Source organism: Diceros bicornis, chromosome 7 (assembly GCF_020826845.1).
Source record: "Diceros bicornis minor isolate mBicDic1 chromosome 7, mDicBic1.mat.cur, whole genome shotgun sequence".
NCBI lineage: Eukaryota > Metazoa > Chordata > Mammalia > Perissodactyla > Rhinocerotidae > Diceros > Diceros bicornis.
The window spans coordinates 53,003,428-53,023,107 of record NC_080746.1 but is presented as its reverse complement, the minus strand read 5'-3'; the positions used below and the strand labels follow the sequence as shown (position 1 = coordinate 53,023,107).

Genomic DNA, 19,680 nt, shown 5'->3' with positions numbered 1-19,680 from the left:
CAGAGTTGAGAACCACTGATCTAGACCTTCTAATGACCAATTATGATTGAAAGTAAAAGGCACATGGACCAGCCCTGTGGCTTAGGGGTTAACTGCGCGCGCTCCGCTGCTGGTGGCCCGGGTTCGGATCCCGGGCGCGCACCAATGCACCGCTTCTCCGGCCATGCTGAGGCCATGTACCACGTACAGCAACTAGAAGGAGGTGCATCTATGACATACAACTATCTACTGGGGCTTTGGGGGAAAAAAATAAATAAATAAAATTAAAAAAAAAAAAAGAAAGTAAAAGGCACAAATAATTGATACAAAAGGTGTTATTTCACAAAAAAGTACCATTTGCATAACAGCTATACATTATGAATAATATAAAACATTTCTCATATTCTTGACAGACTCCAAATCAGAGCTTGGTCTATGAACACAAAAGCACAAAGAGACCATGGCAGACTAGAACCAAATGCAAATGCTTTTAAAGGAACACTTAGCTTATAGAAATAATACAGAAAAATCTCTATTTCTCTGCATTCATTTTCCCCGAATTCTAGAAGAGGAGGAAGAGGAAGGAGAGGGAAGAGATGGGGTGGGGGAAGGGGGAGAGAGGAAGGGGGAGGAGGGAGGAGGGGGGAGAAGACGACGACAAAGACACAGACACAGACACACACACACACACACACACACACACACACACACAAAGAATAGAGAAATGTTCTTTTGAACCCTGCAGTAAGTCTTTCTTTCACATGTATACCAAGGGACATATACAGAGATTTACAGCTGCACTTGCATGCACTAGCAAAACAGTAGGAAAAAATATCCATCAATAATAAAATAGATAATTTGTGGCATATTCATACAAAAGAATATCCTACAGCAGTGAAAATGAATAGACTATACAACATGGATATAACTTAGGAATATAACGTAACAACATGGATGTTGTCAGGAATATAATAAGGGAATAAAGTAAGTCATAGAAGAATACATACAGATGATTCCATTTATATAAAATTCACAAACTTATAAAACTAAACAATATATTGTTTATAAATATGAACATATGTGATGAGACTATAAACAAAAGAAATGATAAACGCAAAATTGAGGCTAGTGGCTACTTCTCACAGGGAGGAATGGGGATGTGATTAGAAAAGGACATACAGGAGACTAAAGAAACAAAACATTCTAGGGGGAGCCGGGTGTTGAGTGTATTATTATTCTTTATACTTTACCTATACATCTCTTTAAAAGTTTAATACTGTGTCTATGCAATATTTAGACACCAAAAAGAGTCAAGATGGGCAACTTAATGAAACACAATAAAAAAGTAAAATGACAAAATTATACTAAAACTAAAGGGCAGGCATTAGCACCAGAGCCCAAAACACTTACCAGGACACCACTCAGTTCTTCAAGCTTCCTACCTTTCCTCTCTGACTGTCCATTCAGTTTAATTCAACAAATTCTAATACATACTGAGTACCTACACTTGCCCAGCATTATTACTATGCTAAGGGCAACAGAAACCTCCAAAAGACATATGACACAGGTGACTTCAATGCTTTACAATCTGGGCAGAAGCCAACTAAATCTGCACTGTTCAAATATGGTGGCCACTAGCCACATGTGACTATTTAAATTTACACTAATTAAAAAGAAATAAAATTAATAATAAAAATTCAGTTCCTCAGTCACACTAGCCACATTTCAAGTGCTCAACAGCCACAGGCAGCTAGTGGCTATTACACTGGACAGGGCAAATACAGAACATTTCCATTATTGCAGTAAGTTTTATAATGTCCGGCACCAAAGTAGACTGTTGAAATCTCAATTAATGCAGAAGATAATTAACTGAAAAAAATGTGTGTTCAGAATATGGGACACGAAGGAAGAGACCAATGGAGGACAGACTTGTTGGGTACAGCTTCTGAATTTGTTCCAGTGCCTGGTCATACACGTTCTATTTTTCCCACAGCTACTGCTCTGCCATGCCAGGCCTCTGTGGCTCTCCTTCCCTCTCTTATACTCCTCTTTATAAAACTAATGCCCTACTTCGTGTTTGCAGGCATAGCTCCCTTCTTCTGATAAAATGGTTCTCTTTCTGAAAGGCACTCATGCACAACCTAAGAATTATTCAGTAAATCATGTTTCTAGCGTTTGTTAACATTTTGTTATGCATCCATATGCATGTATAACTCTCAGAATCAGGCTTTTCTAGGCTCTTAACTCATCCCTGGGCAAACTATAGCCATCTTATTCATTATCTTCTAAAGATGAGAATGGACCAACTATTCTTCAATGATCCTGGCTTCCGGAGAAGGAATATTCAAAACAGATAGATGATGAAATGATAGTGCCTCCATCTTTTGATTTGGCTTCACTTACAAATATGTCTCTAAATGGCACAAAGAAACAGTGAATACCGTACAGATACTAAAAACAAATACTCTTAATGATATGGATCATGGGATGATCTACACACAAGGTAGAGAGACTTTGGATTGAACTAAGCAGTTATCTTCAAATTCTCAAGTCACACCCAACACTTAACAGCTATATATGAAACACCAGTATTATCAAATCAAACACATATTTTGGCTACAAGGGGCATGCATGAAAAACTTTGAGATAACTCTTTGTATAGTAGTTCCTAAAGTACTGTCTGCCTAGAATTGAGATGTTCTCATTGAACCTCATACTATACTGTCCTGAAGTAGAATCAGGAGGAAAGCACAGAATAATTATCCAGTTGCAAAAACTAAGCAAAAGTCACTAAATGATGTTTCAGAAACAAAAACTTTTAGGTTTTTATCTTTATCTCCCAATCTCTATTATAATTCATACACTAAATCTGCCTCTTAAATGTGAAATAAGGCTGGCTCAGGTTTTGCATATTCTCTAAATTGTAGAGATTTATGTGACACTTGTCTATTTATCTGTCCTGTGCATCCGTTTCAAGTGGCAAAACAGGAATTTTATTTTTTCAGTGTAGGGCTATATCATGAGAGAGAAAGTGGGTGTTAAACATCAAGAGAAATAAAAATAATGTGAAGATAAACCAATTTATGTGACTAAGCTTATTTGTTACCAATTTCTACTAGTGAGAGAAAAGGAAAAACCATGGCTGAGTTTCTTTATTAGCAATTTTTTCTAGAGGAGCAAAGATGAAGTTTCCTTTTATTTTGTATAAAAGGAAACAAATCTATTTTAGTAAAGTAAAATACACAGAAGTGTTTCTGTGGCTTCTATAATTCATGTACATAGTTCACAGGCGAATTTTTTTGTTTTTGTGAGGAAGATCAGCCCTGAGCTAATATCCATGCTAATCCTCCTCTTTTTTTTTTTTTTTGCTGAAAGAGACCGGCTCTGAGCTAACATCTACTGCCAATCCTCCTCCTTTTTTTTTTGCGCCCCCAAAGCCCCAGTAGATAGTTGTAGGTCATAGTTGCACATCCTGCTAGTTGCTGTATTTGGGACGCGGCCTCAGCAGGGCCGGAGAAGCGGTGCGTCGGTGCACGCCCGGGATCTGAACCCGGGCCACCAGCAGCGGAGCGCGCGCAGTTAACTGCTAAGCACCGGGGCCGGCCCTACAGGTGAATTTTTTAAATTTTGATTTTTTTAAAAGACAAAATTTTCTGAATTCATACCAACATGGAAATATAAAATCAAAATTTACTTTCATATAATAAGGGTACTTTAAAATATCTAAATAGACCCAATATAATATTATTCTAAGTTCATTAATGCATTTTCTGACAGAGATTTTTTTCCCAGTTAGAATAGACTGATGAAATAAGTCAAAAGCACAGAAGTAATTCAAGCCCACAGATCACAGCAGCCAAGAAGAAACAGATACAGCAGCCTCGGGCCTAGCTATCTGTCCTTATCTTACCATCATCATTATCTACCATGAAGTCATATTCATTTATTTCTTCATTCAACAAATATTGATTAGACTACCAACCACTACAGAAAATATAGATGTAAATCAGGCACGGCCTTTATCTTTAAGGAACTTATAGACTAGTAGGGGAGATCACAGACCTAAATATACAAAGCTATGACTATAAAATTCCTAGGAAAAAAATACAGGAGAAAATCTTTGCAACCTTTTGAATAGGATACAAAAAACATGAATCATGTAAGAAAAAACTGATAAAGTACACACCAACAAAATAAAAAACTCTGCTCTTCAAAAGTCACCGTTAAAAACAGGGAAAAGAAAGGCAGACTGGGAGAAAGTATTTATAATACATATATCTGATAAAGGGCTAGTACCCAGAACGTATAAACAGAACACATATATCCAGAACATTATATAAAACATATATAAATAATAATAAGACAAACAACCTAATAAAAATGGGCAACAGAATTGAAAAGACAGTTTATAAAGGAAGATATACAAATGGCCAACAGCACATGAGAAAAAACACTTCAATACTATTAGCCATCACAGGAATGCAATTACATAATGAGATATCATAAACTTACCAGAATGACTAAAAATATACTGACAACACCAATTTTTGTCAGAGATGTGGAGCACATAGAACTTGCATTCACTGCTGGTGGGCATATAAAATAGTACAAGTACTTCATAACACTGGCAGTTTCTTATAAAGTTAATCATATATTTATCGTACAACCCAGCAATCCCTAGATATTTTCTCAAGGGAAATGAAAACATAGGTGCACACAAAGACTTGTACATGAATTGTCACAGAGCTTCATTCATAATAGCCTCAAACTGGAAACAACCAAAATGTCTATCAAAAGACAAATGAATTAACAAATTATATATCCATGCAATGGAATAATATTCAGCAATAAAAAGGAACAAATTACTGGATGAATCTCAAAAGCATTATGTTGAGTGAAAGAAGATACAAAAGAGTAAATATTGTATGATACTATTTATATAAATATAAATTAAATATTATATAAATACCATTTATAAGAAATTCTAGGAAAGGAAAATCTAATCTATGATAACGGAAAGCAGATGAACGGTTGCCTAGGGCCTGGAGCTGGGGAGGGAGACTGACTGCAAAAGGAAATGAGGGAATTTTTGGGGGTGATTAAAATATTCTATATTTTTGTCACAGTAGAGGTTACAAAGGTTTATAAATCTGTCAAAATTTACTGAACTGTTCACTGAAAATGGGTGCATTTTTATTGTATGTAAAGTATACATACAATAAAGTTGATTGAGAAGCAACAATAACAAAAAGAGCTTATTCATACAGTGGTTTATCCTGTTATTTAATCACTTAAATCATAATCATGTCCCAACTATGGTATAAAAGGTGGGTCTAGGAACCACAGAAAGGGCACAGCCATGACCTATCAAAGAACAAAAGCATCCAGAACACAGTGATGCCTCACCGTCAACAAAACTGACTGCAGCTCTTAGGGCAGATTATGACCTAATCTGCTCTCATAGTTTATTTCTGATTTGGTCTTCAAATTCTGACAGGTGTCTGATTTCTGTGTCCCAATCCCTTCCTTCGTTCCAGGCGCTGGTTTAGTTTAACCTTCTGACCTGTCTTGTGAATCGTGAATCCTGGCAGACGCTACTTGTCCTGATCCGCTGTTTTATGTAAACTCCAGTTCTGTTACTGTTGTAAAACAACTTGATTACTAATTGTCAGCTATTCTTCCTGGTTACACCACTTGGGCTTCTTTCTTTAGCTGGGCCTTTATAATCACCCTGGGTTCTCCAGGTCCCAGTTGTTATCACTATCATCATCACAGCACTTACTAGCTCAGTGTCAAACTGTGATAAACGCTGGGCTTTACATAGTACCTGATTTTCACAACAGCTCTGCAAGGTGGCTATTATAATTTATCTTTATAGACAGGAAGTGCAGGTTCAGACATTAAGCTTATATAAAACTAGTATGTAAAAAAGTTAGAATTCTAATTTAAGTCTCTCTGACTATATTTCCTTCAATTAACAGGAACAGTCACTTGGACAAAATCAGTACTTTTTGGCAGGGATAACATTATCTCAGTAGCTATTTAACTCTGGAACAGCACTGGTAACCCTTTATATGTCAATCATTGAGGCTGTCTCATATTTTTAACATCCTCTTTGGTATCCAACACAGTTCCAAACCATTTGGGTGAACACTAAAATTACTGCTGAATAAATGAGTACTCATAGTTATTTTTAGGTAGAAGAAAACAAGCTAGGAAAAAAAACCAGTTAAAATGACAAGTTCTCTCTGTTCCCAACCCAACCTAAATTCTGCAACCAAGCAACAAACACCGATTTTTTTTCCCCTTCTCCTAAAAAAGTAATTAAAGCCACCTACGCAAAACAGAATTTGGACAAGATTATACAGTAATTGAAAGAATTAACGTCAGTTTTGCTTTTTATAGCTCCAATTATTGTCCATATTGGCTAAATTAGTAAGGATTAATTTGATGTCTCACTATAGTAACCTGCATTTGCTTTTAGACAATGCCAACAGGCACTGCATTTCATGCAAAATGAGTTCTATTTATACCATTACCCAAGGGATTAACTGGGAATTTTTTTTTTAAAACTCACACCAAACTTGCTTATTCCAAAGGCATTCAATTCTTCAGATATTTTGTCTGCTTAGCCAGACCTCAGTGAACTAGACAACAGAAGAGTGGGGCTATTCTCCCATACACTTGAAGTGGAGAAAAGGCAGGTTAGCAATCCCCTCACAAAGGAACGCAATACTAGAAATGGGTAGAACCCAATGTTTAGAATTCTCAGACAGCATGCAGACACTGCAGAGTTAACACATGAGAGAGAGACACTAAATCATCATGCAAATAATGCATAACTTAACTAGCAATTAAAGAAAAGCAAATTAATACCACTCAAGCTAGTAAAAATGAAGTTCAAATAAAGAATAAGCACAGATATTTATACTCACGCCTTCCCGGGACAATCTTAAAATACAACAAAAAAAATTAAAAGGAAGAAACAGGAAGGGAGCCTTCAGTGGACAAGAGATCTCAACAAATGTTCGTAGGACAGAAAGCAGATGGTTGAGTGATGACCAACGTGTCAGAGCCTGGAAGCCATTATCTGGAATACAGAGTGAGTATGCTGCACCACAAAGGAGGTGACCTGCACATAGAACCTTGGTGAGGTTGGGGATGGGGAAATGGAGATTCACTGCGAGTTTGCATATGTTACTGTCAACCCTCTTTCACCTCCTGCCAGAGTGGCTGGAAGCCAGATGTTCCCCCAACCAGGGAACAGAGGGTCTTTCTCTCAAGCAGTGGTCCTCAGCATCATCATCACCTGGTAGGTTTGTTGCAACACAGATTGCTGGGCCCCACTCCCACTGTTTCTGATTCAGTAGTGTTTGCCAGGGGCTGGGTGGAAAGGGGAATGAGAAGTGACTGCTAATGGGTAAGGGATTTCTTTTGGAAGTGATGAAAATATAAAATTAGACAGTGGTGATGGTTGTACAACTTTGTGAATATAGTAAAAAGTACCGAATTCAACATTTTTAAAGGATGTAAGTTTGTGGTATGTGAGTTATATCTCAATAAAATTGTTCTTAAAAAAATCACTTAACTCATTTGCACACAGGTATCTCACAGAAGCCCACCAAATAGATCTGAATAACTATCAAATCACATCTCCCCCTTGTATTCCCTAAACTAAACATATTCAGTTTTTTCAACCATTTCTTCAGGCCATGATGTCCATATCCCTCATATCCTGGCTCTTGTCCTAAAGTCAGACAGGACACAAAGTCACAACCTTTTCACATGAAGTTTAAAAAAAGACTCTAAGTTTTTATTTGGAAGTGGATAAAGGAACAGGACAGAGAAGCTAGATAGTTTTCTAGCTATTGATTTGGCTAAATATAATTAATTCAAGGATAACGTATTGAACACGACATAAAAGTACCAAAAGACATTCCACGGCCAAATACAGATAATATGTACCAGGGTACCAGGGTAGCACCATAAAATGCTCTACAATAATGGGAAGAAAAAGTTGTATTTACTGGATTTCTGCTGTTTCAATAGAGAAGCAATAGAATACAAACCAAATATAACAGCCAGTAGTCATTAAATATAAATGGCATTTTAAAATGCACTCTCATGTAATCATTCTATCGATAAGGCTACCTCCAAATTCAATTCAACCTAGACAAGGTGAAATTCCCTTGCCATATGCTCTTCTTGCTCTCAGGACAATCTTTGTTATAACAGCTACCACATTTCTAATTTCATATTTAATGCCTATCTTGCTCATTAGAATATACAGGGTCACGAAGGTTGGGATCATATCTGTCTTGTTCTTCTCTGTATCTCAGCACCTAACCTAGTGTTTGGCACTCAGTTGGCTCTCAACAACTGTTCAATCAAATTGAGGTTGATTTGTGAGCCCTGGAGCAGGCAAGTGGTAGAAACCAAAACCAAGAAGACAAAGAGAAACAAGATACAGTTTGAGGAATTTACAGGCTAATGAGAAGATAAGCATATAAACATAATTTCTATATATATTTTTTTTGGTGAGGAAGATTGGCCCTGAGCTAACACCTGTGCCGATCTTCCTCTATTTTATATGTGGGACGCAGCCACAGCATGGCTTGATGAGCAGTGTGCACGTCCATACCCGGGATCTGAACTTGTGAACCCAGGGCCACTGAAGCAGAGCACATGAACTTAACCACCACACCACTGGGCCAGCCCCATCAATATTTTTTAATAAACAGAATTGACAGAAACCTTTTTCCAACAGATATTTAAGTCTTTTTTACTCTGTATTAAGTAACAGAGTTACAAAATTAAACAAAACACAGTCCCTAAATTCAAAAGCTCAGAGTCTAAGCTATAAAGAAAAAAAAATCAATGATTCCAGTGTTACAAAATAGAGAAGAATAAAGCAACATGGGCATATAGAAGAAGGGCATTTGAACAAGAAAGACACAGTGGTGATGGTGGGGGTGGGGATTCTGGGTGAGATCATTTTTAAGCTGAGTTTAGACTTATAGACAGGAGTCAGCTAGATAAAGGCATGGGGAAAGGACATTCTAGGTAGAAAAACAATATATGCAAAGGAACAGAAATATGTGAAACAGGACGATGCGATCAGAATATTATAAGCAGTTTAGGATAGCTGAAGCAAAGGGAAGTGGAAGCAAATGACTGAAAGGCTGCAAAGGGTGTGGAAAAACAAGAATTTGGAATGATATCCATACAGCTGCTTTGACAAACTGGAAGGATGGTAGTGCCATTTCCTGAGATAGGGAATTCAGAAGAAAACAAAATTAGGGAATAAGATGATGAATTTAGTTTTGAACATGTTGGGATGGTTATACAACAGCCAACTGAGGAAGACAATTGGCACTTTAATTTACAGGTGGGGAGCTGAGCAGAGATTCCAAGTTAGAGACAGGAATTTCACAACACCATTCTTTGACCATCACCTTGCATTCGTCCAGGTTTTTACTCTAGTACTTCCACAGCAACAATTCTTCATTAATACCTCCAATTCTTTAAGTTCACCACTTTCTCCCTCATCACCCTCTACCCCTATTTCCTCACTTCTTTCCTTACCAAAACATAGATTCCTTGATCTATCACTATAAAATTCTGTACCTCTCTACTTCCATCAAACCCACTTGGCAATACCTAATCCCTGGTTAATCCAAATATTCACATTCTCTGTACTTTACCCAAGCAAGCTAAGTATACCTATTAAAGAAGCCTCTGTACTTGCTGCTCAATTTGCCTGAAATGCTCATGCCCTGGCAATATGATACAAGTAATGAAATTGGTAAGGTGATAATGAATGAAGTTTCTCAGTCATTTATACCAATAGTTTGTTAATTCATATTTCTATCTAAATAGGGTTAATTTTTAACATAAATAATACACTAAAAGAAGAAATCTCTGTTTTAAGGTCCCACCATCAAGAGAATAGCATAAAGAACCACCATCATTCACATACATTCAGGAAACAATAAAGTAATGAAAGATCTCAAAAGTTTCATGGTGATATCATTTCCATGAAATAGAGTAAAAGGAATGATTAATATATACTTAACTCCTGTTGTGGGCTCAACTTGACAGTAGAAACAGTAAAGGAAAATTTTATAAGAAAGAGAATTTGTGCTTTACAAATTCAATTTAATAATACTGAATTACCTACTATTTTTAGTAGATATGAATATTGAGAATATTTATAATCTATGAGATAGACATATTTGAAAAGAACTACAAACTGGCTAAACGTTAAAAATAAGAGGAATATTTTTTTCTTTAGGACATGAAACAGGTGAGTACTATAGGAAAACAGAAAAAGAGAAAAATAATTTCTATTGAGGGAAAAACAGGGAAGGAATCAAGGAGGAAGTCGTACTTCATTTGAGCCTTGAGGAATGAGCAGATGTGGAAAAGGCAGTCTAAAGCTACAAGGAGGAGCAATAGAAACAGAGGTGCATGAAAATGCATGGCATGAATAAAACAGCCATAATCAAAAAGATCTTGAAAATCAAATGAGTATAAATTAACAAAGTTCAGATCAGCATCTAAGTATCCAGTGGATAAAGAATGAGAAAAATCATATGAGATGGGAAGACAGTTTCACACCCAGCTATAAAGGGTACCTTAGTTTAACTCAGGTTCACATATTGACATTCTCACCACAGCCACTTAACAAGATGAGTGCATCCTGAGTATGAATATTTCATGGTTTCTGAGCTCAGCATCTGAACTGATGAGATAACCCAAGGGAATGAGTTTAGGATTGCTCATACCAACCACAGAGCAGCCAATTAATCAACTGGAATGAAATCAACTCAAAGCCCAAACTGATTTTTCCCCCTCAAAATGGAAATAGCTAATTTTTTCTCATTATAAAAGTAATAAACACTAATTTTTCAAATATGAAAAAAAGACAAGTTTAAGGAAGAAAATAAAAATTAGTAGAGACAGCCATTGCTTACACATTGAATACTGGTGTATATTTTTCCTATGCATACATAGGTACACACTGTAAAAACTGGAATCACATTCTACTTCCTGTTTCATAACCACTTTTTTTTTCCTTTTAACAACACATTGTAAAGCTTTAGCATCAATTTTAATGGCTGTACAGTAATCATGGACAAATCATAATTAATTTAACCCTCAGTTAACTGCCAGGGTCCATTATGCCCAGTTTTAATTTTTTGAGTTTCTTTGTTGAGCAGTTTTAACTATTTCTTTTTTTTTTTTTGGTGAGGAAGATTAGCTCTGAGCTAACATTGCCAATCCTCTTCTTTTTGCTGAGGAAGACTGGCCCTGGGCTAACATCCATGCCCATCTTCCTCTACTTTATATGTGGGACACCTGCCACAGCATGGCTTGATGAGCGGTGCAGAGGTCCATGCCCAGGATCTGAACCTGCGAACCCAGGGCCGCCAAAGCGGAGTGTGCGAACTTAACCACTATGCCACTGGGCTGGCCCCGTAACTATTTTTAAAAATTAGTATTTCATGATTTTTATACTTTTTTAGAGGTTGTATTAGTTTCCTAAGGCAGCCATAATAAATTACCACAAATTGGGTGGCTTAAAACAACAGAAATTTATTCTCTCACAGCTGTGGAGGCTAGACGTCTAAAACTGAGATGTTGGCAGAGCCATGCTCCTTCTGAAAGTTCTAGGGAAGAATCTTTCCTTGCCTCTTGCTAGCGTCTGGTGGCTCCTAGCAACTCTTTAGCATTGCTCGGCATCACTCCAATCTCTGCCTCCATCTTCCCATGGCCTTCTTCCCTCCGTGTGTACCTCCTCTGTATTTTCGTATCCAAATCTCCCTCTCCTTTCTTTAATAAAGATCCTAGTCACCGGACTTAGGACCTACCCTAATCCAGAATTGAGATCTTTTATTTTTCATTCAAAATGACAAAGAGAAGAGAAATGAGAAAGATGCTTCAGAAATATCAGACAAACCAGGAAATGAATGCAAAGAGACAGAGAGTAAAAATCTAGTCTCTAATGATGATGGTAAAATTGGTTGTATAAGTGAGATTTCAGACTAGATACCAATATCCTAAACGAATTTTCTCAAACTCAAGAACTGATAAGTGAATAATACATTTCTAAAGGCAAAAAGGAAATAACGGTATTTTCATTCAATTAGTCATTCCACAGTGAGGACTTCATTATGCAACAATTTGCAGCAAGAACTTGGACCATACCATCCTGCTATAAGGATTTGTGATAATATTCTTTCATCGTCTATTTGTGCATAAAAATTTACTTCATATGGTTTATAAGTAGCCAAATGCTGAAGGCAAGTGTGTATACAAAGGTGTTTGGAAGGAAAAATATCATGTGGAAATGAAAAAGTTCATTGATTTGATCATTCTAATTGGTGTTTATGAATCTAAAAATAAAAATTTTTTGCAATTATGGAGTAGAAAAGATGGCCACCTACTCTTCAACAAAATTTTGAGCTGTCAAAGTTCTCAAAAGTATTACTTTTTGATGATGTGAATGCAAGAAGCAGAAGTAATAATAAGCTAGAACCTATTAAGGATGTATTTGAAAAAAAAATAAAGATGTATTTGAAATCTGGAATCTGTATTTAAAGTACAGATGTATTCCATGCATGGCAGTTGACAAACAGCTACATTCAAAGGGTTGTGTCTATCTGGGGTACTTTCAAAAAATAGAAAAGTGTGAATAAAAATTTGGGTTTGCCACCCTCATCAAGAAAATAAAAAGACAATCCACAGAATGGGAAAAATAGTTGCAAATCATATATCTGATAAGGGACTTGTATCCAGAATATACAAAGAACTCTTAAAGCTAAATAATAAAAAGACAACTTAACTAAAAAAATGAACCAAGGATTTAAACAGACATTGCTCCAAAGAAGATATCCAAATGGCCAATAGGCACATGAAAAGATGCTCAACATCATTAGTCACTAGGGAAATGCAAATCAAATCCATCAGATGCTACTTTACGTTCACTAAAATGGCACAATGAAAAAGACATACAATAGGCGTTGGCAAGGACGTGGAGAAACTGGAATCTTTATACATTGTCAGTGGGATTGAAAATGGTGCAGCCACTGTGGAAAACAGCCTAGCAGTTCATCACACAGTTAAACTTACCACGTGACCCATCAATTCCACTCCTAGGTACCTACCCAAAAGAAATGAAAACATGTTCACACAAATACTTGTACTGTAACATTCAAAGTAACCTTACTCATAACAGCCAAAAGGTAGAAACAACCCAAATGTCCACCACCTGCTGAATGGATAAACACATGTGCTATACATATAATGGAAAGTTATTTGGCAATAAGAAGGAATAAAGTATTGATACAGGCTATAACATGGACGGACACGAAAAATACTATGCAAAGTGAACTAAGCCAGTCACAAAATACGATATATTGTGTGATTCCATTTATATGAAATATCCAGAATGGGCAAATCCATAAAGACATAAAGTAGATTGATCAGTGGTTGCCTAGGGTGGGAGGGAGGAAGGGGAGTGACTGTTAATGGGAAAAAGTTTCTTTTTGGGTGATAAAAATATTCTTCAATTAGATTATGGTGATGTTTGAACAACTGTGAAAATAAACTAAAACCCACTGAATTGTACACTTTAAACTGATGAATTTTATGGTAAGTAAACTATCTCTCAATAAAGCAGTTTTTAAAAATACGGGTTTGCTATGTTTTAAATTCTTATTAAAATTCTAATAAAGTTGATTTTCACTATCCCTTTATTTTTACTTCTGCAATTTATTCATAAGATGGCTTAAAAATATTTATTAAAAATAAGGTCCAGGGGGCCGGCCCCGTGGCTTAGTGGTTAAGTGCGCGTGCTCCGCTGCTGGTGGCCCGGGTTCGGATTCCAGGCGTGCGCCGACACACTGCTTCTCTGGCCATGCTGAGGCCGCGTCCCACATACAGCAACTAGAAGGATGTGCAGCTATGACATACAACTATCTACTGGGGCTTTGGGGGAAAAATAAATAAATAAAATTATTAAAAAAAAAAATAAGGTCCATTACCCCCAGATGGTAAATGGTGATGACTATTTTCTTGGAATACTGAGGGTAAATCAATCTTCTTAAATGGACATTTAGGTTGTTAGTTATTTTTCACTAGTATAACCAGAGTTGCTTTCAACATTTTTGCTTACACATCTTTACAGAGTAGTCAGATCATTTCCTTAAGAAAAATTCCTAGAAATGAAATTCTGAGTGAAAAAGTTCTCCTCTAGAGAGGCAGTATCAATATATACTTTCGATAGCAATGTTCAAGAGGAAAGCATCAGTTTTATCCTGAAATATGCTTGACTTCATAGCTTATTAAGAAAAATTCATAATAAGACAAAAACACCTGTAACAAAACACCAAAAGAAAAAACAAAACAAAACCAACAGAAAAAGAAAAACAGTAATAGTTAAGAACTCTTTTAAATACTTTAGGCTGAGCCTTCCTCCAATTCTGGCATTAACTGACAAGAAATAGAAAATTTTATTACATGACGTTTCTTAACTACAGGTTTTGTAATTAAGAACATTACTAATTTTCTCAGAATGAACATCCCACTTATAAATTATATTTATAGGCAGAATGTAATGAAAACACTTAGCTTTCTCTTATTTAAAAAACATGTTTATAGCTCTGTCCACTGAGAAGGCTTAGAAGCAACAATCCCCCAGCAGCAGCAAGATACCCAGTGACTAAATCTTGGTCTCTAAATACCATTTTCCAGTAAAAGGAAGCAGGGCTTCTTGGAGAAATGGCTGATTCTAGGGCTAGGGTAGGGAAAATACAAAATAAGCCTGGGATAACTGCCAAAACTTGGAAGCAACCAAGATGTTCTTCAGTAGGTGAATGGATAAATAAACTGTGTTACATCCATATAATGGAATATTATTCAGTGCTAAAATGAAATGAGCTATCAAGCCATGAAAAGATATGGAGGAACCTTAAATGCATATTATTAAGTGAAAGACGCCAGTCTGAAAAGGCTACATACTGTATGATTTCAACTATATGACATTCTGGAAAAGGTAAAACTTTGGAGACAGTAAAAAGATCAGTGGTTGCCAGGCATTAGGCAGGACGGAGGGATGAAGAGGAGGAGCACAGAGGAACTAGTTTTTAGAGCAGTGAAACTATTTCGTGTCATACTATAATGGTGGATACGTGTCATTATACATTTGTCCAAACCTACAGAAGGTACACCATGAAGAGTGAACCCTAATGTAAACTACAAACGTTGAGTGACAATAATGTGTCAGTGTAGGTTCATCAATCGTAAAAATAAATAAATTAAATAACCAAACAAACAAATACATAAATCAGGGGTATCTCACAATACTGGGGAATAAGGAAGTACTCAAAAAGCAAAAGGATAGGGGCATGTCAAAGGGATACAAGAGTCAATCTAAACGAGTTTCCAATAGCTAAGAGTCAATCTGAAAGAGTTTCCAACAGCTAAAACTAACACAGTTTGAGCAACAAAATAAATAACATAGAACTGAAGTATAACACAAACTATAAAATAAATATACGAGTCCATCTTGATATAAATGATTACATAAATAAATAAATAAGGGGTGAAGAGACAAAAAATCTTCCATAAAGAAGATTTCTGAATACCTCCCCCTCCAGCAAGTGGTGCCTAATTCCATCTGCCACTTCCGACCCCTCCAGTGGGGATGGGCTAGACTTAGTGACTCACTTCCAAAGAACAGAGTAGAGATAGAAGAAATAGTACATTTTCAGTGGAGAAACTTGGCAAAGACTACCTTATCCACTAATGAAGGTTAATACCACCATATGGATATCACATGCTCCCTGATAACGATATGATGAGAAGAGCACTTCGCCTCTGTGGTACTCTTTCCAAAACCCATGTAACTCCAGTCTAATCATGACGAAAACATCAGACAAATCCAGACTGGGATACAGTCTACAAGTTATGAAAAACAAGGAAAGACTGAGAAACTGTCATAGATGAGAAGAGACTGGGGAAACATGACAAATAAATATAATGTGGTACCCTGAACTGGATCCTGAGAAAAGAAAGAAGGCATTGGTGGAAAACTGGTGAAATCCAAATAAAGCCTGGAATTTAGTTAATAGTAATGTACTAACATTGGGTTCTTAGTTTTGACAAATGTACCATGGTAATGTGAGATGTTAACAATGGGGGAAACTGGGTGAGAGGTATACAAAAAGTTGGCACTATCTTTGCAACTTTTCTATTATTTAAAAACAACAACAACAAAATTAAACTTTAAAATGGAGCCATAATTCCACTAAACCAACATAGATATCTTTTTGGAAAATGTTAATCTTCTAAATTTAACTACCATTTACTCCATTTTAAAAGTCTGTTAAATAAAATTAAAGAAAAACAAAGCAGAGGGAAAGAAGAATAACAATTTCTTACTGGAGATTAAATCATGCATTAATCTGAAACATGATGTACTGTATATTAATAGTCCTAGAACTATGCGGTTAAACTAGGAACACTTGACTAACATTAGAAATACTTCATAACATTAAAAAATACAAAACCTCATATTTTACCAATTTAATCTTCTGTCAAGTTTCACTGTGCACTGTGTTCTGTGGTTCACTGCACTTTACTGGGAAAGAGGGAACATATGTAATCCACCAGTGGCATCGTGATAGAGAAACAAACGTTTGGTAAGTTCACACCTTTCACGTGTTATGACACTTCTGAGGGGAAGATATCTTGCCTCTAACTTTAGAGATAAAAGAAACGAATATTGAAAGAGTGTTAAGAAATGTTATCCAAAACATGGATGTAAGACCAAAATGTAGACAGCATGTCCTTTCAATGTGATACGGAGACACAGAAACCTTCAAAGGTTATTTAATTACTTAGGGGAATGTACTTTGCAGTATTATTCCATTTACTATTGAATTAAATATCCCAGATTAAGTCAAGTTACATGTTAACTTGAAGACTTTTCTTCAGTAGAGCTGCAAATCATTTCTGTCAGGTCGAAGAGAAAATTTCAAAGGTTAGGGTTTATTGGTCTGTAGGACATTAACCAGTTTGTAACCTAGCAATCTTATTCTATAATTCCTTTATTGAATTGCGTATGAATACACAGCTCCTCATATACTCCTTGAATTAGCCTTACTATTTTACTTGTTCCCTCAGTAATTAATGAGTTGAATAAAATATTTGATACATGTTCACTTAATATTTGTATGAGTCATGTTTTTAATTTTTTAAAGTTATACTTTGACAGGCATAAGGAACTTTCCATGAAATGCCTGACATGGCCTTTCCCCCATATAGCTCTGCAAATCCTACAATCTCACGGGGCTATTATGATGATAGTTTTTCTGCACAGTTATTTTGATAATACTGTCAATGATTTGGTTATTGGAATTATCAAATAACATCTTTCTGTCTCAAAGATAAATGAGAAAAGAATCTAAGTAAAGCATATGTTATTTTCAAGACCATCTTTATTTCACCATTGACATTCCATCCTGCCAGTAAAGTACCTAAAAAAATAAACGAACACTATTCTATTATATTTCTCTTGAGTTTTCCCACCTGTGCATGTTAAAAACAATGGGAAACACATAGAGATTCCCTTGTTTTCACTGCAGCCATTTCCTGAAGAGATTTTTAAGTCTCAATCTCGGTATGAGAAAACAAAGATACATAAAGAAAACTCAGTACTTGTTGAGTTAGCATTAAGAAATTACCCACAGAATCATAGAATATAAGATTTAGACAGGACTTTAGAGATCTTCCTGCCCAATCGTCTGTGTTAAAGAAAAGGAAAGCTGGGCCAAAAGGAGAAAGGTGACTTTTCAGAGGTCTGAGAGGGGCTCAAGTTAATGCAATCTGACTTCTAAGACTCTCCAATTTGTCACACACCTCTCATGATGGCGCTGTGGGTTAATTTTTTTAAGTTAAACCAATTATTAAAAAAATTTTTCTTCCATCTGTTCCAGGTACCTCTCTCTTTTCAATGTTATAGGCTAATACCTGGTTCAGGTATAAACTATAACTACTTTTACTTTCATAAACATGATTAATTATACTTAAATCTTGATTACATATCAAGCAAAAAAAGATTAGTAAAAAGAAAAAAATCACAACTTCCTATTTCCAGTGTTACATTTTTCATTAAAAACAAAAGTCTAAATTAATGTGATTTTTTTTTTAGTAAGAAAATTGGATATTGTCAAATTGTCAATCTTAACATACTTTTGGTGAATTCAAGTGGACTAATCATAAACATGAATTTCAATTTTCAGGTTTTAGCATTGGGAAAGGAAGCATAATGTCATCTCACCCAGCTCATAATCAGTAGTCCATTAAAGCAGAAGAGAAAAGAAAATTCTGTACCCTGACATCACTTCTAGGTGAAGTTGTCCCGAGACAGTTAAGAAAGCAGGAACACTGAAGAAATTCTCCTCAGGTAACCTTTTTTTGCTTGAAGGCTGCAAATGAAAACCACAAGCCACAAAAAGCTATTACATGTTTTGCTCTGCTTTTCACAGTCACATATGCACCACAACTAAAAACCATAATGCAATTAAACATATGTGAGGACAGGTCATCTCACAAAAATAAAGGCAGTTCTCAGTACACACCTAAAAGAGAAAATGCCTGCTTGGCAAGTGCTAAGGTCAAGGAATTTTGTTCCATGTTTTCAAAACATAAGACAACCAATGGACAAAGTACTTTTGTCACAAAATACACTTTTCCATAAAAAAGATTTTATGAATTAAAAATTTTAAATGTCGAGAATTACATAATCTCTTAAAATTTTGACCCATAATTGAGATTTAATTTTCTCAAGAAAATAGACTTTAGAACATGTGTTGTCATGTTATTATTATTAATAATAATACTTTTAATACAGATTTTTATAAACTTTTAAACATATTATTTCATTTAATTTTCACCACAACTCGGAGGTAAGAACAGGACTCTATCGTTATGAACAATTAGATTTAAAGATTTTTTTAAACTTACACTATAGATAGGGTGCTTACACTATTTGAAAAGGGCAGGAAACAAGCCAGTCAACATTCATAACAAGTAAGCAAAAAAAATTATTTGGAGGCCAAACACAATTTAAATAGCATAATTAAGAAAGCTTCTGGCTAGAACAGTTACGGTTATTATACTCTTTTTTTGGAAGGAAGCTAATTTACTCTTATATTTCAAATTGTGCATTTATTTGAAAATGTTTTAGTGTGATGGTACAGTTACTGTAAAAGCAACACAGCCAATTTTAAATATGCAATAGAAGATGTAACACTCCTTTGTTTTTTTTTTTTGTGAGGAGATCAGCCCTGTGCTAACATCCGCCAATCCTCCTCTTTTTTTGCTGAGGAAGACGGCCCTGGGCCAACATCTGTGCCCATCCTCCTCCACTCCATATGGGACGCCGCCACAGCATGGCTTGCCAAGCAGTGCGTCGGTGCGCGCCTGGGATCCGAACCAGCGAACCCCGGGCCGCCGCAGCGGAGCGCGCGCACTTAACCGCCTGCGCCACCGGGCCGGCCCCAACACTCCTTTTTTTAACAGTACCAAATACTGAATTACAGAAACAAATGAAATGAAGGCATCTTATTTAATTCCATTGGTTGTTCTAAAAATATTGCATATTATGTATTGGTGTATGTATATGAATGAGAA

At 36.0% G+C, this 19,680-nt stretch overlaps 1 protein-coding gene across 2 annotated transcripts in view; it reads right to left on the bottom strand.

Annotated features, from left to right (window-relative positions):
* Positions 1-19,680, bottom strand: part of NARS2 (asparaginyl-tRNA synthetase 2, mitochondrial) — a 105,378-nt gene that overhangs the window by 38,515 nt on the left and 47,183 nt on the right. Inside the window, exon 6 of one of the 2 annotated variants that reach the window (XM_058545515.1) lies at positions 18,379-18,473. The exons of the other annotated variant lie outside the window; for it this stretch is intronic. Within the exon in view, the coding sequence (XP_058401498.1) occupies positions 18,379-18,473 (95 nt within the window). The remainder of the gene's footprint in view (positions 1-18,378; positions 18,474-19,680) is intronic. 2 annotated transcript variants of the gene reach the window in all.